At 42.9% G+C, this 25,074-nt stretch overlaps 1 protein-coding gene across 1 annotated transcript in view; it reads left to right on the forward strand.

Annotated features, from left to right (window-relative positions):
• Window positions 1-25,074, forward strand: part of LOC115266491 (dopamine D2-like receptor) — a 36,181-nt gene that overhangs the window by 2,773 nt on the left and 8,334 nt on the right. Inside the window, exons 2-3 of the mRNA XM_062857374.1 lie at window positions 7,569-7,821; window positions 15,616-15,839. Of these exons, the coding sequence (XP_062713358.1) occupies window positions 7,569-7,821; window positions 15,616-15,839 (477 nt within the window). The remainder of the gene's footprint in view (window positions 1-7,568; window positions 7,822-15,615; window positions 15,840-25,074) is intronic.

Genomic DNA, 25,074 nt, shown 5'->3' on the forward strand with positions numbered 1-25,074 from the left:
ATATACAGTGGTACAAATTCGTTTAAACGCACTTGATTTTTGAACGGTTAACTTTATTTGAAGGTCATCTGTGTTTTATTGGTATATATTTTGATAGACATTCACGTAATATACTATCTGCACGAGTAACAAAAAAATCTTTTCAATTCGTTTTATTTTTATCAGGGAATAACTATCTAAGTTTTGGAGGATAATTCGTTTAAACGCACTTTTTTCGATTTTTCCATAATTGTTATTGGCAAATTACTTCACAATTTTTGATATCAATATGCATTTCTACAAGTAATAGTACTAGTGATACTTAGAGCGGTATTATCATAATTTTTAATATGCAGCAACATAAACAGAATGTTTTGAGAAGCATGTGCGTGTAAACGAATTTGTACCACTGTATATGACTATTTTTTCATGACAGTGTATCAGTCAATGTCTATATTCTAGCACTGCAAAATAAAAATAAACATATTTGATGTTTAACATGTGATAATGTAAGCCTAATATGCGGGTATCAATAAACTGCGCGCCCAATGGTCATTAAACAAAATGACTATAACAGTAAAAAAATTAACTTAAATTCGATGAACAACCAGACCACACTGATCCAGAGACATGTAGTTTTACATACTAGATGAAATAAGTACATGTATTTGATGATATTGTAGAGAAAATTAAAAATTTTGTTTTATCAGATACGAAATTTAGCGACCTGTGTACTTTTCTGCGGTTTGAAAATTTTGGTTGTCTTCAGATTCAGGCACCGCCCTGAAAAGGTTAGTGACCAAAATGGGATAATTTTCAATTAATTTGTCAGAAACCTAGCCTATTAGAGATCATGGAACGTTGAAACATAGATTGGTTAACTTCAAATTGACGAAAATGAGGTTTGAAGTTGAAAACCACTTTCGCATTTTTTTCCTGCCGCATACTGTACCTAGAAGAAAGTCTTCGAAGCATTTCTTCTAAAGTAGCTCAAGGAGTTTTTTTTTTTTTGTGATTGCTTAATAAATTTCTCCAGGGATTCCTTCAGAAACTCTTCAAGGGAATCCGATAGAAATCTCTTCTACGATTGCCTTGGAAACTGCTTCAGAAATTCCTTAGGAGTTTTCTACAGAAATTTATTCGGAAATTCCTCCAGGATTGTTTTTTTTTTAATAATTTCCAGAATTCCTCCAGAAATTTCCACAAAAATTCTTAAGGGATTCTTTCATGGATAAATCCGGAAACTCTTTCGAATGTTTTCCCAACGACTATTCCAGGAAATTGTCTAGAAATTACTACAGAAATTATTTCCGGGACATTCTAGGAAACTTTCTAACATTTTTGAAAGACTTTATTTCTAAGAGTCCGCAAAGGTATCTTTTTTACAGAAATGCAGCAAAATCTTGAAGAAATCCCCAGCAAATCTTGAAGAAATCCCCAGCTGAAATTCCTAAAGAAATTCTCAAAATACTGAAAGCAAATGAAGAAACCTGTGAAGAAGTTTCGGAATGAATCCATGAAGGATTATGTTAGAGCTTATTTTACGAAATCTCTCTGGGACTTCCTATGGGAAAAGTGATCCACTGGTCGAAAAAAGTGAGTTGGCCAAAAATAAGCTTTTTCGGTTGCTATTTAGGGGTAGCGCAAAAGGTTAGGTTTAAGTGCAATTTATGCTAGAACCAGCAGTCAAAAAACATTTCAAATTAAACTTCCACACAACTTTTCTAAACTGAATCGATGATTCTAGAACCCATTTGGGCCAAATTTGGCCAAGAAACTTCGATATCTCTAATGTTTTTTTAGATATTTGAAAAATATGTCCTGTTTCAATAATTTTCCTCTAGGAATTCCTTCAGTAACTCCTCTGAGAATTCCGCCAGGAAATTCTGTAAAAATTCTTCCAGGAATAAATACTTTCTGGTAGTATTTACCAGCGTAGGCTTTCGGCATGCTGTGTTTCAAAGAAGAGCATTGAAAGGTGGTTCCAATGTTGGACATAGATTGCCCTTTCTTTTTATATGTAGGTAACGATTTATATATGTTTTCAGATATGGACTTCACATTGATGTGTAATGGAATTTACTGTAATCTGTTATGGTTAAAAAAATAGAATCTATAGGCGCCTAGAACTGTGTTGACAAATATTAAATGGCCGAAAATAGTACACTTGATTGATCGACACTTTTCGTGCCTTCCCTGCGAGATACGAGGTGCGAGGGATTCACTCTGAATCCCGACTGGGATTCACTCTGAATCCCGACTGGGATTCACTCTGAATCCCGACTGGGATTCACTCTGAATCCCGACTGGGATTCACTCTGAATCCGGACTGGGATTCACTCTGAATCCCGACTGGGATTCACTCTGAATCCCGACTGGGATTCACTCTGAATCCCGACTGGGATTCACTCTGAATCCCGACTGGGATTCACTCTGAATCCCGACTGGGATTCACTCTGAATCCCGACTGGGATTCACTCTGAATCCCGACTGGGATTCACTCTGAATCCCGACTGGGATTCACTCTGAATCCCGACTGGGATTCACTCTGAATCCCGACTGGGATTCACTCTGAATCCCGACTGGGATTCACTCTGAATCCCGACTGGGATTCACTCTGAATCCCGACTGGGATTCACTCTGAATCCCGACTGGGATTCACTCTGAATCCCGACTGGGATTCACTCTGAATCCCGACTGGGATTCACTCTGAATCCCGACTGGGATTCACTCTGAATCCCGACTGGGATTCACTCTGAATCCCGACTGGGATTCACTCTGAATCCTGACTGGGATTCACTCTGAATCCCGACTGGGATTCACTCTGAATCCCGACTGGGATTCACTCTGAATCCCGACTGGGATTCACTCTGAATCCCGACTGGGATTCACTCTGAATCCCGACTGGGATTCACTCTGAATCCCGACTGGGATTCACTCTGAATCCCGACTGGGATTCACTCTGAATCCCGACTGGGATTCACTCTGAATCCCGACTGGGATTCACTCTGAATCCCGACTGGGATTCACTCTGAATCCCGACTGGGATTCACTCTGAATCCCGACTGGGATTCACTCTGAATCCTGACTGGGATTCACTCTGAATCCCAACTGGGATTCACTCTGAATCCCGACTGGGATTCACTCTGAATCCCGACTGGGATTCACTCTGAATCCCGACTGGGATTCACTCTGAATCCCGACTGGGATTCACTCTGAATCCCGACTGGGATTCACTCTGAATCCCGACTGGGATTCACTCTGAATCCCGACTGGGATTCACTCTGAATCCCGACTGGGATTCACTCTGAATCCCGACTGGGATTCACTCTGAATCCCGACTGGGATTCACTCTGAATCCCGAAGAATATTCATTCTGAATCACGACTGGGATTCACTTTGAATCTCGACTGGGATTCACTCTGAATCCCCATTTCAAAGCCCCAAAACTCACGTCCAGGACCTATGGAAACACAACATATTGTCCTGTGATGAGGCGGGTGCCCCATTTTCCCAGAAGGATTTATGCCTAAAATGTCCATTCGAATGAATCTGATCCGATAAGCTGGTGCCCTAGGAAAACGATTCACATATTCGAACTTTTGAATTTAATTTGCTTTACGTCGGAGCACTAGGTCTGGACGGCATATTCAAATCAGTTTACAACTGGCCGAATTCCATGGAAAATTTTACAACAATACTCATTGCGACAGCACGGAAAAATTTTTCAACCTGTAGCCCTGATCGGCATTTCATGCTCTGATGTGCGAAATGCTGCATCGCTGCAATTCAAAGGGAAGCGATGTGGTGCGTGGCAGCAAAGGGAAGAGAGGGTGTGTTTTATAAGCCAAGTGCCTCCGGGCTGTTTCCCAATTTCGGTTTTCGGTATCTGTTCCTGGGAAAAACATTTATCGTGAATTGTGTTTGTGAGTGTGCACGATGAGTGGGGGCTGTTCAAGTGTCGCACGGACCATTTCTGGGGATTTACAAGTTCCGTTGTCGAGCTCAAATAGCCATTCCAGAGATTTAACACTATAGTCGATCACCGGGAAAAGTTCACGTAGTTCATGATTGGCCCCATCGTCGCAAACGATTCGGACACGATGAGAGAGGATAAGCGAACAGCCTCTGATCCATTGCTGCCCACCGAATTTTCGTTTGGCTTAATTTGGTTGCCAGCGCAGCGTATTGCTGACCGGTTCGGTTGTTCGGTTGTGGTCAGTTGGCTGCAGGCAGGGTTTTGTCCATTATTGTATTTCATGCGGTTCAGCGAGCCGACAAGCATTTAATTCACTGCGACATCGATTCGTGGTTGTGCCGTTAATCTAGGTATTCATGGGTTGGTTGATGATAGCTGAACTGATCATCAGTTTACCGAGAAAAGTATTGTCGAATGGATATTGTTGATGTTTCAAGTAACTGTCTATATTTGATGAATAATTTGTTTTTGTTTTCTTATTAGACAAGAGGAATTTCCTGAATCAGATCCTAGAGAAATTCGTAGAGGAGATTTCCTGTGAAAATCTCTGAAGGAATTCATGGAGGAATTACTTAAGAAATGCCTTCCTCGTAGAATTTCGAGTGGAGTTCCTTGACGAGTTCGTAGAAGAATTTCGGGAAGAATTTTTAGAAGAATGCGTGAAGAATTTCCTAGAGGAATCGGTGGGGCAATTCATAGAAGAATTTCTGGAGGAATTCTTAGAGGATTTCTTGGAGGCATTCCTAGAGAAATTCCTGGACAAGTTCCTAGTGGAATTTCTGGAAAAGTTCGAAGAGGATTTCCTAAAATAATCCAAGAGAAATTCCTCTAGGAATTCCTACAGGAATTCATGGAAAAATTTCTAGAGGAATTCCTGGAGAAATTTCTAGAGAAATTCGTAGATAAATTTCTCGTGGAATACATGGAATCATGGAATTCGTGGAAATCGGAATTTGTAGAGAAACTCCTGCAGGAACTCTTAGGGGAATTCCTGGAAAAAAATCCGTGAGGAATACCTGGACAAGTTCCTGGAGGAATTTCTGGAGGAATTCTTAGAGGAATACATGGAGAAACTCCAAGTGGAATTGCTGAAGAAATTCGTAGAGAAATTCCAAGAGGAATTTTCCTACAGAAAACCTGGAGAAATTACTATAGAACTTACTAAAAAGTTCAAGTAGGGGGGATTCAAGGAAGGATTCTTAGAGAAATTCTTGGAGGCATTCCAAAAAGAATTCCTGGAGAATTTTCAAGAGGATTTCCTGGAAAAAGTCCTCGAAGAACTTCTGGACAAATTCCTGGAGGAATTGCTAGAATAATTCATAAAAGAACTCCTCGTGGAATTTCTAGAGGAGTTCCTAGCGGAATTTCCAAAGGACTCCTTCCTAGAAGTATTCCTAGAGGAATTTCTAAATAAACTGCTGGAAGAATTTATAGGGAAATTCCTGGAGGCATCCCTAGAGGAGTTCCTGGACAAGTTCCTTGAGGAATTCGTGGAGAAATTTCTGGAAACTCCTAGAAGAATTCCTGGAGAAATTTCTGGAAACTCCTAGAAGAATTCATGGAGGAGTTCCTGGAGGAATTCCTTGTGAATTTCTTGGACAAGTTCCTAGAGGAATTTCTGGAGGAACTCCTACAGAGATTCCTAGAAGAATTCCTGGAGGAAATCCTGGAAAAAAACTCTGGGGGAATTCCTGGAGACACGCCTAGAGGAATTCCTAGAGGAGTTCCTAGAAGACTTCCTAGAGGAATTCATGAAAGAATTCCTAGACGAGTTCCTGGAGAAATTCCTTGAGAAATTGCTAGAGAAATTGCTAGAGAAATTTCTGGATAAATTTCCCAGTCGGGATTCAGAGTGAGTCCCAGTCGGGGTTCAGAGTGAATCCTAGTCGAGATTAAGAGTGAATCCCAGTCGGGATTCAGAGTGAATCGACTCGGAATTAAGAGTGAATCCCAGTCGGCAGTCAGAGTGAATCCCAGTTAGGATTCAGAGTGAATTCCAGTCGGGATTCAGAGTGACTCCCAGTCGGGATTAAGAGTGAATTCCAGTCGGGATTCAGAGTGAATCCCAGTCGGGATTCAGAGTGAATCCCAGTCGAAATTCAGAGTGAATCCCAGTCGGGATTCAGAGTGAATCCCAGTCGGGGTTCAGAGTGAATCCCAGTCGGGATTCAGAATGAAACTAAGGTGTGTTTCAAGATAGATGCAATTTGGTGGTTATTATGTAAGTTTTTAGGCTAAAAATCTGCACTTTCCTAGCAGTAAAATCAAAAGCATTGCAAAAATATCAATAAGTACGCAGTTTATTGAAATTCCCCTTCTTTTTGTACCGGCAGTTCTTTGATACTTTAAAATCTTCGTCAGCAGTAATTTCACCAGCGAAGAATGTAATAGCAAAATAGGAGACCGACCATTTCCACCAAAGATCAAACCAACCACGGGGACGACCAAAGAATGAATCACTAAAACCAGTAATTAGCGCAGCACGCATCATTAATTTTCATTTGTTTCATCTCCGCTGTCCACTTGAGTTCCACAAAGAGCGACAGAGAGTGGGAGTCTTCCTTCTGGATCCAAAGGCGTCCTGCTGGTGGCGGTTTCGCGAGCTATCTAGCCACCTACACAGCTGCCTTCCGTCATCGTCGTCCACTTCAAGCGTCGAAAAACTCCCGACAAGAAAAGGATACTTGTGTGACGTCTCAATCGATCAAATCTTGACGCCGCCGCCGCCGTGCCGGCAGCCGGGATGCTGAGCTGTTTCGTCTCGCCATATCCGTTGTTGCCTTGGGTTCCCTTCCGCCCCGATGATGGTGAAGATCGCCGATAGCGCGCATACTTCTTTCGTTGGATAGGTTAGGGCATTTCGGGTTGAAATAAGATTGGAACAGGGGTTCGTATGTAGACTCTGAAGTTTGGACTATATCTACTCTGGCATAGCTGAATAATCCAGTTTAAAGATTTACCTAAGTTTTCTATACTATGATAAAAGATGTTTCTTCCTTTTCATTTATTATGCAGCTTGGAACTGAGGCAAAATGTTAACCCCGCCTTACCCTATCAGCAAAATAAAGTTACATGATCCCCTTTCCCTCGGCAAAGAAAAGCAACTCACCTCCGCTACGACAGCTACCGCAACACGCGGAAGAAAACATTTGGAAGAAATATTAAAACAATCAATCATAATCATCGGCTACCGGAACCAGCTTGCTTGCTCGCCTGGCGTACACACTCTGTCTTTCTCCGGCTCAACATGCGCTCGCTCATGTCTTTTTACTACGGAGGCAGTGGTGATTTATCATTATTGCCTCAAGATTCGCTTCTTGTGTTTTCACGTCCTGGGGCTGTTTGAGCAAGAACGGTATGTTTGCTGCTTTGCAGATTTCCAAGACAGCAACAATGTTTTGCAACAAAAGTGAATAAATTCAAACGATACTAAATGATTCTACAGGATTGATACTGATGCTGTAGGATACGTTCCATTAAGATATGTGTTCATCTAGTTAACATTTTTCGAAACCGATAATATGGAACAAGCTCACCAACAAAATCAACCAAAACAAAGAACCTGATCTAATCCATCTCTCTTCTTCTCTCTCCTCTTCCCCCGTTCCAGATACATCGCCGTGACGCAGCCGATCAAGTACGCGAAGCACAAAAACAGCCGCCGGGTGTGCCTGACGATCCTGCTGGTGTGGGCCATCTCGGCGGCGATCGGGTCGCCGATCGTGTTAGGACTAAACAATACGCCCGATCGGGTGCCCGATCTGTGCGTTTTCTACAATAGTGATTTTATAGTGTACTCGTCGCTAAGTAGTTTTTATATACCGTGTATTATAATGGTGTTTTTATACTGGAATATTTTTAAGGTGAGTAAAAATAAGATGAATCATTCTGACATTGTTTTGTTATCAAAAAAGGGATCTGATTAAGTTACAATTCATTGGGATAAAACCAGGGAGGGTGCAGGCACGTCAAACTCGAACAAACTACGCCTACCTAACATGCATCGCGCGGGCCTTCCCAAACAACACAATGCGATTTCGCGGGCCATCCCCATCGACAAAACAAACCGATTTCCAAGCAGCATTCGACCAGGCTTCTGGTCGCGTTGCCAGTCACACTAACACACTCGCAAAAGATGTGCAGTAGGCCTACCTTGCCGCATGCGGATCCCCTGGATGAAACCTTTAAAAAAGCCATAAGTGAGAAATGTTTTGATCCCAATTGATTACAATTGATATTAAAAATGATAATTCTCTCGGAATCTCAATAGGTATTCTCTCGGAATCCCAAGAGGGATTCTCTCGGAATCCCAAGAGGGATTCTCTCGGAATCCCAAGAGGGATTCTCTGGGAATCCCAATAGGGATTTTCTCGGAATCCCAAGAGGGATTTTATCGGAATCCCCGGAGGGATTCTTTCGGAATCCCCGGATGGATTCTCTCGGAATCCCCGGAGAGATTCTCTCGGAATCCCCAGAGGGATTCTCTCGGAATCCCCGGAGGGATTCTCTCGGAATCCCCGGAGGGATTCTCTCGGAATCCCAAGAGGGATTCTCTCGGAATCCCAAGATGGATTCTTTCCGAATCCTGACAGGGATTCTCTCAGAATCCTGACAGGGTTTCTCTCAGAGTCCTGACAGGGATTCTCTCAGAATCCTGACAGGGATTCTCTCAGAATCCTGACAGGGATTCTCTCAGAATCCTGACAGGGATTCTCTCAGAATCCTGACAGGGATTCTCTCAGAATCCTGACAGGGATTCTCTCAGAATCCTGACAGGGATTCTCTCAGAATCCTGACAGGGATTCTCTCAGAATCCTGACAGGGATTCTCTCAGAATCCTGACAGGGATTCTCTCAGAATCCTGACAGGGATTCTCTCAGAATCCTGACAGGGATTCTCTCAGAATCCTGACAGGGATTCTCTCAGAATCCTGACAGGGATTCTCTCAGAATACTGACAGGGATTCTCTCAGAATCCTGACAGGGATTCTCTCAGAATCCTGACAGGGATTCTCTCAGAATACTGACAGGGATTCTCTCAGAATCCTGACAGGGATTCTCTCAGAATCCTGACAGGGATTCTCTCAGAATACTGACAGGGATTCTCTCAGAATCCTGACAGGGATTCTCTCAGAATCCTGACAGGGATTCTCTCAGAATCCTGACAGGGATTCTCTCAGAATCCTGACAGGGATTCTCTCAGAATCCTGACAGGGATTCTCTCAGAATCCTGACAGGGATTCTCTCAGAATCCTGACAGGGATTCTCTCAGAATCCTGACAGGGATTCTCTCAGAATCCTGACAGGGATTCTCTCAGAATCCTGACAGGGATTCTCTCAGAATCCTGACAGGGATTCTCTCAGAATCCTGACAGGGATTCTCTCAGAATCCTGACAGGGATTCTCTCAGAATCCTGACAGGGATTCTCTCAGAATCCTGACAGGGATTCTCTCAGAATCCTGACAGGGATTCTCTCAGAATCCTGACAGGGATTCTCTCAGAATCCTGACAGGGATTCTCTCAGAATCCTGACAGGGATTCTCTCAGAATCCTGACAGGGATTCTCTCAGAATCCTGACAGGGATTCTCTCAGAATCCTGACAGGGATTCTCTCAGAATCCTGACAGGGATTCTCTCAGAATCCTTACAGGGATTCTCTCAGAATCCTGACAGGGATTCTCTCAGAATCCTGACAGGGATTCTCTCAGAATCCTGACAGGGATTCTCTCAGAATCCTGACAGGGATTCTCTCAGAATCCTGACAGGGATTCTCTCAGAATCCTGACAGGGATTCTCTCAGAATCCTGACAGGGATTCTCTCAGAATCCTGACAGAGATTCTCTCAGAATCCTGACAGGGATTCTCTCAGAATCCTGACAGGGATTCTCTCAGAATCCTGACAGGGATTCTCTCAGAATCCTGACAGGAATTCTCTCAGAATCCTGACAGGGATTCTCTCAGAATCCTGACAGGAATTCTCTCAGAATCCTGACAGGGATTCTCTCAGAATCCTGACAGGGATTCTCTCAGAATCCTGACAGGGATTCTCTCAGAATCCTGACAGGGATTCTCTCAGAATCCTGACAGGGATTCTCTCAGAATCCTGACAGGGATTCTCTCAGAATCCTGACAGGGATTCTCTCAGAATCCTGACAGGGATTCTCTCAGAATCCTGACAGGGATTCTCTCAGAATCCTGACAGGGATTCTCTCAGAATCCTGACAGGGATTCTCTCAGAATCCTGACAGGGATTCTCTCAGAATCCTGACAGGAATTCTCTCAGAATCCTGACAGGGATTCTCTCAGAATCCTGACAGGGATTCTCTCAGAATCCTGACAGGGATTCTCTCAGAATCCTGACAGGGATTCTCTCAGAATCCTGACAGGGATTCTCTCAGAATCCTGACAGGGATTCTCTCAGAATCCTGACAGGGATTCTCTCAGAATCCTGACAGGGATTCTCTCAGAATCCTGACAGGGATTCTCTCAGAATCCTGACAGGGATTCTCTCAGAATCCTGACAGGGATTCTCTCAGAATCCTGACAGGGATTCTCTCAGAATCCTGACAGGGATTCTCTCAGAATCCTGACAGGGATTCTCTCAGAATCCTGACAGGGATTCTCTCAGAATCCTGACAGGGATTCTCTCAGAATCCTGACAGGGATTCTCTCAGAATCCTGACAGGGATTCTCTCAGAATCCTGACAGGGATTCTCTCAGAATCCTGACAGGGATTCTCTCAGAATCCTGACAGGGATTCTCTCAGAATCCTGACAGGGATTCTCTCAGAATCCTGACAGGGATTCTCTCAGAATCCTGACAGGGATTCTCTCAGAATCCTGACAGGGATTCTCTCAGAATCCTGACAGGGATTCTCTCAGAATCCTGACAGGGATTCTCTCAGAATACTGACAGGGATTCTCTCAGAATCCTGACAGGGATTCTCTCAGATTCCTGACAGGGATTCTCTCAGAATCCTGACAGGGATTCTCTCAGAATCCTGACAGGGATTCTCTCAGATTCCTGACAGGGATTCTCTCAGAATCCTGACAGGGATTCTCTCAGAATCCTGACAGGGATTCTCTCAGAATCCTGACAGGGATTCTCTCAGAATCCTGACAGGGATTCTCTCAGAATCCTGACAGGGATTCTCTCAGAATCCTGACAGGGATTCTCTCAGAATCCAGACAGGGATTCTCTCAGAATCCTGACAGGGATTCTCTCAGAATCCTGACAGGGATTCTCTCAGAATCCTGACAGGGATTCTCTCAGAATCCTGACAGGGATTCTCTCAGAATCCTGACAGGGATTCTCTCAGAATCCTGACAGGGATTCTCTCAGAATCCTGACAGGGATTCTCTCAGAATCCTGACAGGGATTCTCTCAGAATCCTGACAGGGATTCTCTCAGAATCCTGACAGGGATTCTCTCAGAATCCTGACAGGGATTCTCTCAGAATCCTGACAGGGATTCTCTCAGAATCCTGACAGGGATTCTCTCAGAATCCTGACAGGGATTCTCTCAGAATCCTGACAGGGATTCTCTCAGAATCCTGACAGGGATTCTCTCAGAATCCTGACAGGGATTCTCTCAGAATCCTGACAGGGATTCTCTCAGAATCCTGACAGGGATTCTCTCAGAATCCTGACAGGGATTCTCTCAGAATCCTGACAGGGATTCTCTCAGAATCCTGACAGGGATTCTCTCAGAATCCTGACAGGGATTCTCTCAGAATCCTGACAGGGATTCTCTCAGAATCCTGACAGGGATTCTCTCAGAATCCTGACAGGGATTCTCTCAGAATCCTGACAGGGATTCTCTCAGAATCCTGACAGGGATTCTCTCAGAATCCTGACAGGGATTCTCTCAGAATCCTGACAGGGATTCTCTCAGAATCCTGACAGGGATTCTCTCAGAATCCTGACAGGGATTCTCTCAGAATCCTGACAGGGATTCTCTCAGAATCCTGACAGGGATTCTCTCAGAATCCTGACAGGGATTCTCTCAGAATCCTGACAGGGATTCTCTCAGAATCCTGACAGGGATTCTCTCAGAATCCTGACAGGGATTCTCTCAGAATCCTGACAGGGATTCTCTCAGAATCCTGACAGGGATTCTCTCAGAATCCTGACAGGGATTCTCTCAGAATCCTGACAGGGATTCTCTCAGAATCCTGACAGGGATTCTCTCAGAATCCTGACAGGGATTCTCTCAGAATCCTGACAGGGATTCTCTCAGAATCCTGACAGGGATTCTCTCAGAATCCTGACAGGGATTCTCTCAGAATCCTGACAGGGATTCTCTCAGAATCCTGACAGGGATTCTCTCAGAATCCTGACAGGGATTCTCTCAGAATCCTGACAGGGATTCTCTCAGAATCCTGACAGGGATTCTCTCAGAATCCTGACAGGGATTCTCTCAGAATCCTGACAGGGATTCTCTCAGAATCCTGACAGAGATTCTCTCAGAATCCTGACAGGGATTCTCTCAGAATCCTGACAGAGATTCTCTCAGAATCCTGACAGGGATTCTCTCAGAATCCTGACAGGGATTCTCTCAGAATCCTGACAGGGATTCTCTCAGAATCTTGACAGGGATTCTCTCAGAATCCTGACAGGGATTCTCTCAGAATCCTGACAGGGATTCTCTCAGAATCCTGACAGGGATTCTCTCAGAATCCTGACAGGGATTCTCTCAGAATCCTGACAGGGATTCTCTCAGAATCCTGACAGGGATTCTCTCAGAATCCTGACAGGGATTCTCTCAGAATCCTGACAGGGATTCTCTCAGAATCCTGACAGGGATTCTCTCAGAATCCTGACAGGGATTCTCTCAGAATCCTGACAGGGATTCTCTCAGAATCCTGACAGGGATTCTCTCAGAATCCTGACAGGGATTCTCTCAGAATCCTGACAGGAATTCTCTCAGAATCCTGACAGGGATTCTCTCAGAATCCTGACAGGGATTCTCTCAGAATCCTGACAGGGATTCTCTCAGAATCCTGACAGGGATTCTCTCAGAATCCTGACAGGGATTCTCTCAGAATCCTGACAGGGATTCTCTCAGAATCCTGACAGGGATTCTCTCAGAATCCTGACAGGGATTCTCTCAGAATCCTGACAGGGATTCTCTCAGAATCCTGACAGGGATTCTCTCAGAATCCTGACAGGGATTCTCTCAGAATCCTGACAGGGATTCTCTCAGAATCCTGACAGGGATTCTCTCAGAATCCTGACAGGGATTCTCTCAGAATCCTGACAGGGATTCTCTCAGAATCCTGACAGGGATTCTCTCAGAATCCTGACAGGGATTCTCTCAGAATCCTGACAGGGATTCTCTCAGAATCCTGACAGGGATTCTCTCAGAATCCTGACAGGGATTCGCTCAGAACCCTGACAGGGATTCTCTCAGAATTTCTACAGGGATTCTTTCAGTATCCTGACAGGGATTCTCTTAGAATTCTGACAGAGATTCTCTCAGAATCCTGACAGGGATTGTCGCAGAATCCTGACCGGGATTCTCGCAGAATCCTGACAGGGATTCTCTCAGAATCCTGACAGGGATTCTCTCAGAATCCTGACAGGGATTCTCTCAGAATCCTGACAGGGATTCTCTCAGAATCCTGACAGGGATTCTCTCAGAATCCTGACAGGGATTCTCTCAGAATTTCTACAGGGATTCTTTCAGAATTTCTACAGGGATTCTTTCAGAATCCTGACAGGGATTCTCTTAGAATTCTCACAGAGATTCTCTCAGAATCCTGACAGGGATTCTCGCAGAATCCTGACCGGGATTCTCGCAGAATCCTGACCGGGATTCTCCCAGAATCCTGACCGGGATTCTCCCAGAATCCTGACCGGGATTCTCCCAGAATCCTGACCGGGATTCTCCCAGAATTCTGACCGGGATTCTCCCAGAATCCTGACCGGGATTCTCCCAGAATGCTGACCGGGATTCTCCCAGAATCATGACCGGGATTCTCCCAGAATCATGACCGGGATTCTCCCAGAATCCTGACCGGGATTCTCCCAGAATCGTGACCGGGATTCTCCCAGAATCCTGACCGTGATTCTCCCAGAATCCTGACCGGGATTCTCCCAGAATCCTGACCGGGATTCTCCCAGAAACCTGACCGGGTTTTTCCCAGAATCCTGACCGGGATTCTCCCAGAATCCTGACCTTGATTCTCCCAGAATCCTGACCGGGATTCTCCCAGAATCCTGACCGGGATTCTCCCAGAATCCTGACCGGGATTCTCTCAGAATCCTGACCGGGATTCTCCCAGAATCCTGACCGGGATTCTCTAAGAATTCTAACCGGGATTCTCCCAGAATCCTGACCGGGATTCTCCCAGAATCCTGACCGGGATTCTCCCAGAATCCTGACCGGGATTCTCCCAGAATCCTGACCGGGATTCTCCCAGAATCCTGACCGGGATTCTCCCAGAATCCTGACCGGGATTCTCCCAGAATCCTGACCGGGATTCTCCCAGAATCCTGACCGGGATTCTCCCAGAATCCTGACCGGGATTCTCCCAGAATCCTGACCGGGATTCTCCCAGAATCCTGACCAGGATTCTCCCAGAATCCTGACCGGGATTCTCTCAGAATCCTGACAGGGATTCTCCCAGAATCCTGACCGGGATTCTCCCAGAATCCTGACCAGGATTCTCCCAGAATCCTGACCGGGATTCTCCCAGAATTCTGACTGGAATTCTCTCAGAATCCTGACAGGGATTCTAGAAGAATCCCGACAAGGATTTTTCCAGATGTGTTATTTGGGTATATTTGCTCTCATTGTGCATGACACAAGGTATCGTTGGCTGAGTTTTCTGATTCCCTAAATAGCCTGAAATCAAAACTCCGCATCATAATTGTATGATCCCGCTGGAATCAGCTTTCATCGTCGATCGAATTTTAAATTCATAACGTGGGGTTGTCGAGTCGGGGCCATGCAGATTTATCATGTTATTTCATTTTCGCTCATGAGTGCTGCACACCACCATCGACGTCGTCTCCTACCGATAACTGTAGGAGCTGAGTGTACCGCGGATATAGTTTATGCAAAATCCCATTCACGATATTTCCATTTTCGCTCGATGTACACCGCGATTGGATTGCATCGGAGTCGGGAACCATGCGCTGCTGTCGATTCTGGCGTAAATGCAGTTCAGCGCAATGTGGAAGCGCATAGGGGTAAAAAAATCCCTGTCCGTAGTTCCTGTGGGACGACGGTTTATGTTTATTTGCTAGGTAGAAGTGGTGTGTACGTACGGGTTACATCGACGACGACGAGCCAAAGCTAAGATTGATTCAGAAATTGAATTTTTATTATTCATAAACTGTCGGTATCTTCGCTTCGGTGCGCAACAGTTAATCGCTTTCGGATAGTTCGTACCGTAGATGTGAGGGAAAAATCGAAATGAAATATCGATTTGGTAGCAGGCATCAAGCAAAGCAGGATGAACTTTATTTAGGTTTGAAAGACTGGAGTGGCAAAAGTTGTTTCTGTGGTGAAAATCTCTTTTTCATATCTGAAAGATTTTAACGTTTTCTATAACCGAACTATTTGGAACAATATTGAAAATCCACGAACTTTAACATTAAACTCTGTGCCTCTTTTTGTTCAAAAACACATGTTCTCCTTCCCTCCACCAGGCCCTACGAACGCGAGCGAAAAAGCAACGTGCAGCCCGCAAGCCCCACATATCGGAGATCACCGCCGGCGGTAGTCTGATAGAGAACATTGCTCAAACCAAGGTTGCCACGGAGACACACCTGGACGGCAGTACCAAGAGTGCCGGTTCCTGTAAGATCCTGCCAGACGAGGCGCCCACCAACACGGCGTCCGGTTCCAACGAGGAGGACGACGACAATGCGGGGTAACTTTCAGAAAGTCTTTTTGTCCACCGGTATCACCTGTGTATCCCCAGCCTCACACCTTCACGTTAACATTAAACATCGCATTACATGTGACACCTGGATATTGTAACCAACACCAAACACATCACCGCCTTACATGGTCTCGCCATAAAACAAATGTTTGCATGACTGATCGGCAGATGTTTCACCACCAAAAAAAAGAAACACATCCCACACAATTGCTCCCATCTTGTAATGCTGTTGGCCACCAAACGTGACATACACGCGCTTTCCCATCATTTCCGTCTGCTTTATGTTTAATGGTCGTCGCCATCGTCGTCGTCGTTATATTTCTTCGATACACATGATTCTGGATGTAAGCTTCACAGTAGTATTTAGGAAAAAAAAACTAAAGTAGCTCGCAGCAGGTGGATCACACAGTTCTGTAAGCCAACCCAAAACCAATTTATGCTGACCAAACAGTGATAATTTTGTCCCCCATGTGCCAAGACGCGTCGGGTCGTTCCATGATAAAATAGGCAATGATGGAAGATAGGAAAATATACCTATGTACACAGATAAAAATAATGAGATTTACACGTCATGTAAACTTCATTTTAATCATGTAAACTTAGTGTTATGATGGTTTACATGATATATCATTTAAATTTGTGTTATATGTCATGTAAACATTCAGAGTCATGCTGAACTACATGACATATAATGGAAGTTTACATGATATTTTATGAGTTTTACATGATATGTCATGTAAACTTCAGTGATATCCTACGCTCCAAATATGTGCATTATATGTCACAGAATTTTACATTCTTTTTTCGATCTGTGTATTTTCGTTCTTGAGTTATGCCAAATTTTGAGAAAAATGACCATATAATATAGGCTTACATGGTCATTTTCACAAAATTGGCCATAATTAACGAAAAAAAGTACATTCCAAAAATTTCAACGATCGAAGCTTATAAAATTACCTTCTCAAAAATATTTTTTTGAAAATTTTCCGCGAGTTCGTGCATAGTTTTTCCGGCTTTTCTGCATGAATTTTCTCAACAGTACACAGCAAATAATTTTGTAATATCCAGGCGCGTAATTTCTGGCGTTGTAGCCATCTTTGAACGTAACTTCATTCGGTTACATCGTTTTCCAACATTTATCACACTCACTATGTATACCCTGGTTGGCACTGGAAAGTGTCAACAAACCCATTCCAGCAAACACTCAGAAGCAGTATTATATTTATCAACTACCTCCCAACTCGGTGAAATAGCCGAGAGGTAAGGGATAGGCCTCACAATCAGCGGATCAGTGTACGAATCCATGCCAATGTTTTACTTATGTATGATTCATCCATCGTTCCGGTTCTAGCGATTGCTAGACCCACTTTCAAGCTGCGGCGGCTGATTTGCTGCGTAGAACGGATGTAATTTGTACATCAATTTTACGACGCGACTGATGTACATCGAAAATGATGTGATGCTACAAGAATTTTTTTGCTGTGTGGAAAATTTTGGGGAAAACTTTTTCCACTTTATATTTTTTTTAATTCCTGAGAAAATTTCCTTTCGTTTTCATTAAAAAACTTTGTTTCTACGGTGCTTCGTTCTTGAGTTATGGTTTTTCAAAGAAAAAGCTTTTATGGCACATTTGGATATTTTTCAACAAAATTGGCCATAACTCAAAAACAAAAAAAAATCATTCCAAAACTTTCAGCGACTAAAGTTTATAAAATAACCTTCTCAGAATATTTTTTTTTGAAAATTTTCCACGAGTTCGTGCATAGTTTCTCCGGCTTTTCCGTACAAATTTTCTCAACTGTGGACAATTGTGTTGAAAACTTTTTCCAGTTCATATTTTTTTTTTGATTTCTGAGAAAAATTGCTTTCATTTCCGAAAGCAATTTTTTTCTATGATGCTTTGTTCTTGAGTTATGAATTTTCAAAGTAAATAGTGTCAGGGGAAAACAAAAAAAATCCACCTGAGTTTTCCGGAAAAATAGGCGACCTCGAATTTTTCTCTATTTTTTTTGTTCATATACCCATGAGCCCTGCCTGTGGAAAAAAGTTTCATGAAAATCGGAGACCCTTTGGCCCAATTTGTACGATGAAAAAGGCCTTTAGTAAACTTTATTCAACATACGACTCACCAAAGTCTTGGCTAAGGTTAGGTGTTGGTGTCTTCTGGCATGTTGCAGAAAAATGATTTGTTGGAAGGTTTGCCAAGCGAAATTTTACCTTATATGGTCAATTTTAAACTTTCAGGAGGCACACCTGTTGCTCTTCAAACTGCATCGCACTGTGTATGACGAGCGAGGTTTTTTTTTGGTAGTGTTGTACTTTTTACAATGGCACGCGTCCTTGAGGGTTAAGAGATAGTGCCATTATATGTGGATGACCTCTTAAAATATTTTTTTTTGTTTTTATTCTAATTCTGCGAATTTGTGCAGGAACCAATAACTGCCACATGTCTGAATGATACCAAAATTAGGTATCATACCAAACTAAACTAAATAACTTGCATTGGTATTGTGTTGGTATTAAGTAACTGCCAAAATAAAACTCAATTAGTTATTGGTTTGGTATAGAGGACTTTGATTGAGGTATGATTCAATAATTCAGAATTAAATATTTGTTTTGAAAAATCTATTATTGTTGAGGTATTGCATGACCTAATATTATTATTCGGCAGACATTTGTTAGAAAGAAACAAGTTTTATTTTAGGTATTTTACCTCTTATGCAAGGCTTTTCAATACCTTATTTAGGTTATAGGTATTGGATTTTGTATACCTGAGTTTGGTATTCTACAGCTATTTTCTCCTGCTCGGGTAATGATGAAATCACCTCCTTGTGTTTTTTCCTTCGTACAGGAAAAACACTCCAAGTGAAACAGAGACTTCATCCTAACAGAAAAAATCACAGAAAGAAATCCTAGTAGAGTCCTTTGATCAATCCCTTGAAGGAATAAATGGAATTCAGGAATTTTGGGGAGTCTCTTGTTTTTCTTCGTATTGTCCCTGGAAGAAATAATACAATGTGGGACCTAATTAATCACTGGACGGGCTAGTACGCCCTCTTCCACCCTTCTCTTTATGTGTTTTGTTTTGCATAGTTAATGAGAAACAAGAAAAAGCTACCTACGCTAGTGATTACAGCTGAGGTTCCTTTATGGATCTTAACAAGGATTACATCTCATTTTTTTTCAATTTCCCCAGCAATTCCTGTTGGAAATGCATAAGGAGTTCTCGCTGGGATTTGGGAATGCTACTGAGATCTTGAGCTTGCTTGAGCTTGAGCTTGATTGACCGCCCGCAGTTGCTACTCCAGTATCGCCAGATCAGCTACACTCACACAAGAAACCAATGAGAAGCTGCTTGGGACTAACAGGCATCTTCAGTGTGTGAGCGTTGGTGGTCTTGTATTTTTAGGCGACAATGGCGCCTGCTGCGTCAGGTTGCAGGTCAATGGGGAAGGGGAGGGAAGTGATGATTGCAATCGCTTGCCACATCAGGCCGTTGAATCCTCTGCGCCTGCACAAGGTCATGCGGATGTTGGTGTGTTGGTGGGAAATGTTTATTTTTGGCACATGGATCATGCATTGGTTGCCACAAGGGTGCCAGGCGTAATGCGATAGATTGTGTGAAGATTACTGTGAAGCGGTACAGTCTGCTTGGTTGCATAACTTGTAGGCGTTAGATTGACACTGTGCTGTGATGAAAGTTGGAAGGAAGGGAAACGGCTTTTTTTTTTTCAATCCGTTTTCTGGTTCTAGCGATCGCTACGAACATACGAATATACATGAGATATATGTAGGAGAGAGAGTGAGAGAGAAAGTAGATAGAAAGATACAAAGTAGGAGGAAAGGGGCGAGCCAGGGATTGAACCCAGGACCTTCTGCATATGAATCAGAAGCGGTAGCCACTAGACCACCAAGCTCGTCTGATTTGGGAATGCTACTGAGATCGACCAGGAAGTTTTGCAAGAATTTCTAAGGTAATTCCTACTGGAAACCTTCCAGTAATTCTTGGAGGACTACCAAATGTAGTTAATCCCAAATCATAATGCTTTGGAATTCCCAGCAATAATTCCTGGTGAGATCCTAGTAATAAAATATGTTGTTACTAGATTAAATCTTTAAGAATATGTGGAGAAATCTCTAGAGGAATCTTTGGAAAAATCACAAGAAAGATACTTATAGGTATCCCAGGAGAAATCTTTGAAGCAGCTCCAACAAAATCTTCAAAAGTATTCTCATCAAATATTTGTGGAGCAATTCTAAGGAGTATACTCCAAAAATGGGATTCTCTAGAATTTTATTCTGGAATAGCAGAAACAATACGTTCAAAGATTCATCCACGAATTTCACATTTAATTCTTTCACTTTAAGTTCCTCCATGCGTTCCTCCTGTGATTCCTTCAGGGAGTTTTCCGATCATTCTTGCAATAATTTCTCTTTTAAATTAGGACCGACTGTAGGATTAAAAGACACCCGGAAATTATTAGTTCCTCTAATGATTTCTCCAAGTATACCTTCTTCAAATCCAAGAAATCCACCTGAAATATCTGCCTGCTGTGATTCTCCAAAAACTCTTCTTGGGACACCTCAAGGGTTTTCTCCATGTATTCGTCAAGATTTCTTTTCCCTGTGATTTCTTCAAAATTTTTTGCAAGGATTCGTCCAAAAATCTTCATGCATCACCATGAGAAATTCTTGCTAGGATTCTTCCAGCAAGTCCTGTTGTAGTTTATTAATAGGGTTCTTCAGAAATTTGGTATGTCTACTAGAAATCGTCTTGAGATGGTTTAAGGAAGTACTGCTGAGATTTCTCCAGGCTTGCTGCTGAGATTCTTCTAGACCATGGTTTCCCAAACTGTGGGTCGCGACACCCCCCCAGGGGGTCCTGGATGGACAGTCGAATAATTTACTGTAACAGACAACAAATGAGGCAATTTCTCTGGTGGGTCGCGAAAACTACTTTCAAAAGGGGGTCGCGCACCACGAGGTTTGGGAACCTAAGTTCTAGACAATTCTGGTAGTAATTCTCTTGGATGTTTTTAGAGGCAATCCTTTAGGAATTTAATATAACAAACATCATTTCTGTATAACGGATGAAGAAACCGCTCTTAAGCTTGATTTTAAACATTTAGCCTGAATGAGCTGTTACTCAGCTATCATTGTTACTTAAACGACTACTGTATGTATTCCAAGGAGAACCCCTAGAGAAATCCTTGAAGAAATCTATGATGAAATCGTAGCAGAAATATCTGGATAAAATTCAAGAGGATCAGAAAAAAATCTTGAAGGAATTCCAGGAGGAATTTTCGGTGGAACTCCTGTTGGATTTCTGATAGAATTTCAGCTGGGATTCTCCAAGGATTCTTCCAAAAACTGCCCTGTTCACTCCTTTAGGGATTTTCACAACGATTCCTCAAGGGACTGCTCTTGAAATACCTCCAGAAATTCATGCCGGGATTCCTTCAGGAGCTCCCAAAAAGAATTCTTCAAGCATTCTTGCTACGATTTCACAAGTATTTCTAGGTATTATTTCTTCAATTATTGTTCTTAGGAATCCATCAGGAAGTCCTGGTATATGTCAATCAGGAATTGCTTGAGAGCTCCCAGCAAGGCTTCTTCAAGGATTCTCACCACGAATTCGAGGAGAAATCTCAATAGCATTCCAGGAGCTATTTCAACCAAAAATGTCAAAGGAATCTGAAGCATTAAGAATTTGAAGAGGAATTCATGGAATAATCTCTAGAGAAATTCTGAAGGAATCGATTGAAGGAAATGCATGAAAAGATTACAGCAGGGATGGTTGGAATAAAAATTGGAGGAATCCCCGCAAGAATTTGTATAGTTCATCCTCAAGGAATTATTCAGGAAATTCCGAAAGAAATTTATGGAGGAATCGTTCGAAAAATCACAAGAGGAACTTCTGTAGGAATCCCTGTGTATATGTTTTATGAAGGATTTTCTAGCGGGATTGCTCAAGAAACTCTTGGATAAATCCTTGGAGAAATGTCGAGTGGAACTCTCAGAGGAATCCAGCGTTAAATATTTGGCGAAACACTCTTGGAATTCCTCTACAAATTCTTACTGGGATTATTTACTCCAATATTTTCTCCAATAATTCCTATACCATTGCATCCTGTAATTCTTCCAAGAATACCTATAGACATTTTTCTTGTGATTTCTCCAGAGATTTTCCTTGGGAATTTCTTTTGAAATTACAACTGAAAAAAGATTTCTTCAATAACTTTTGCTGAGATTTTTTCAGTAATTGCTTTTAGAAGTCCTCCAAGTATTCCTGGAGGGTTCTCACCAGGAATTACCGAAGCAATCCCATCATGCAACAGAAAACCCAAATGTTTGCGGTCAGCAAGAAACGAAATTATTCGTTAGATGATAGAACAATGTCATCTGGGACAACTTGTATTTTTTCTTGCAATTAATTCTGGCATTTATCCGAAAACTATGATATTTTTTAAATCCACGTACACGAGCTGAATTGCGGTTGGAATCTTTCAAAAATCACATGGAACAACCCGTCGCAGCTCATCTCCCCAAAGCGAAATCAAACACCCGACAAACAAAAGCAAATCACACCCACATGCGCCATTTACAGACACGTCACTGCTCTGACTGTCACCGGCAGAATCACTGCAAACCCCTGGTGGACAGTTCTCGTGGCACCATCAAAGTCCCATTCGTATCGTTGCACACACCCCCAGCCACACACACACCTACAAAGTCGTCGTTTTCCGCACATTTGATGCTGATAATTCATATCTCATGACCACTCGCTCTATCCCCTCCCCACCCATTAATCCAATATGTACGTCTCATCCCAATCCCACACCCACACACAATGTGCTCACTTGTGCCGTTTCTCTCCCGGTTGGTCCTTCACAGGTCCCCTGACATTGATGACTGTCATGTGATTGTGAACGATAAATCAACAGAATTTATGTTGGCCACGGTCGTGGAAGAAGCTGGAAAGTATGTCCCACTCACCGCTGTTGGTTCTAGTTCATATTCTCTTGTTTTTTTTTTCGCTTTTTTTTTTCTGCTGAGTGTTTTGTTCTGAAGTAGAGTTTTTCTGTACTGAAAATCCCTTGCACATGTCCCTCTCTCTTTTTAGTATGTATTCCAAAGCCCCGTATCAGGTTGATGGCTTTGATGTGCGTGATGTGCTGTCAGAAATGTTATGCTTTTTCATGTGCTGCGTTGCATATGATGGTCGGAGCTTTTGGGCATGGATTTGTTTGCATTGCATGTGTGATTTTTTTTTCTCAAACATTTTGTTATTTTTTTATGGATTCTATGTCGGGCGGATGATTTTTATTGAGCTTCTGGCTCAATGGTATCAGTGTTTCGGTATCAAATATGCAACCAATCACGAAACGTCCATGAATGCTGTAGTATTTGCGTCGAACCTGTACGTGAGATTGATTTTGTAGCTGCGACCAATATAGTTTATTCATTTATCAGTGGAATGGCAAAATCAGTTTTATTCGGAATGAGTGGATAACTTGAACCAAGACCATGCACAGAAGTGGCGCCAAGGGGGAGTGGGGGGGGGGGGTTGGTTTCCTGACAAAAGTCGGAGGGGTGCCTAGTGTATGTAGCGTCGGTAATGGGGGGAGGGGTGAAAATTTAATAATGACGGGAACTATTGCAACGCCGACCAAGGAGTGTTTATAGGGAAGAGCAAACAGGGGTTTGCCAAGAGGTTTCAGCGGGGTACCAGGAAATCTCAGGGGGGTTTTGATAGCATTGCAGAGAGTTTCACAGGATTTTCGACGGATTTTGCATGCGTTACAATTACGTTTTCGGGGGTTTCCGAGAGTCTCGCGTACGTTACATTGGGTCAAAGGGGGTTTTAGGAGGATTTTGGAGGCATTATAGGATGTTTCAGAGCATTTTCGGGGGGAGTTAGAGGCGTTACACAGGCGTTTTTGGGGGTTTCGCAACCTCTCAGGTGCCTTACATGGGGGTTTAAGGGGGATTTTGGTAGCATTTCAGGAAGTTTCAGAGCATTTTCGGCGAGATTCAGAGGCGTTAAGGAGGAGTTTTCGGGTGTTTTGGACCGTCACAGGTGTGTAACATTGGGTCCGAGGGAGTTTCAGTGGGATCTTGGAAGCATTTCAAGAAGTTTCAGAGACCCCATCACAACATCTTTTGGAACGCCCCAGAAATGATTGATTCGAAAGTGTTCTAGAAACCCCCTGATACGACACTGGCCTAAAATGCCTTGAAACGTCCCTGAAATCTCCGTATTCCCATTGAAACGCTCTCATAATCAATTTAAAATGCCTCTGAAATCCTTTTGGACGCCTTTATTAGGGTCCGTTGACCCTCTTAATCTCACAAGAAAACCTCATGAAAAGCCCCAAAAATGCTATCAAACGCCCCATAAACCTCTAGAAACGCCCTTAAAATGTTCCTGAAACACCCTGAAACTTTCCTAAATGATTCTGAAATACCTTAAACGCCCCTTAAACCTCTTGCAACGCTTTTTAAAAGCTCCTGAAATCCCTTGAATTGCCCTTAAAGCCCCTTGAAACGTCCCTGAAACCCCCTTAATACTATTGAAATGCCCTTGAATTGACCAAAATCCCATTGAAACGCCAACAGATTTTGGTAGAACGCTCTGAAAAGGCTCTTCAGATCTCTGAAACAACCACTTAAAACGCCCCTGGAGCCCCTTGCAACTCTCTTTTTTTTAACCCGTTTGACCCCAGGTAAAAAATAAAAGTTCAAACAATAGCCAACAGCCCTTTTCTCAAAAGGATTCAACCAAATTTTGAACACAAACCTCTGTGACCTCTGTGCATTACAAAAACTCATATTCTATCATGTGTCAATAAAAAGGTCTGGTACAACTATTTCTAGGAAAATGTGATGACCTAAGCGAAGTGATGCCTTGACTTCAGAGAACCTTAGATGGACAACAATGAGAGTTTTATGCACGCGGAAAGCAATGGTTAGCTCCAGAAACCAATACTACATCGAACAGGAGTAAGTGAAATCCTCGACTAGATTACTGAATACACGGGACATCTTGATTGAAGTCAGGCCTTGAGTTCTATAAGCTGTGAACTGTAATCACATGTTTTGCCTGTGTAAAATCTCTGTTACCTACATAAACTCACATTCCATCATGTGTCAGGGAATGGGTCTTTTGAAACTATTCCTAGAAAAATTTGATGACCTAAGCGAAGTCATGTCTTGACTTCAG

This window comes from Aedes albopictus, chromosome 3, assembly GCF_035046485.1.
Source record: "Aedes albopictus strain Foshan chromosome 3, AalbF5, whole genome shotgun sequence".
NCBI lineage: Eukaryota > Metazoa > Arthropoda > Insecta > Diptera > Culicidae > Aedes > Aedes albopictus.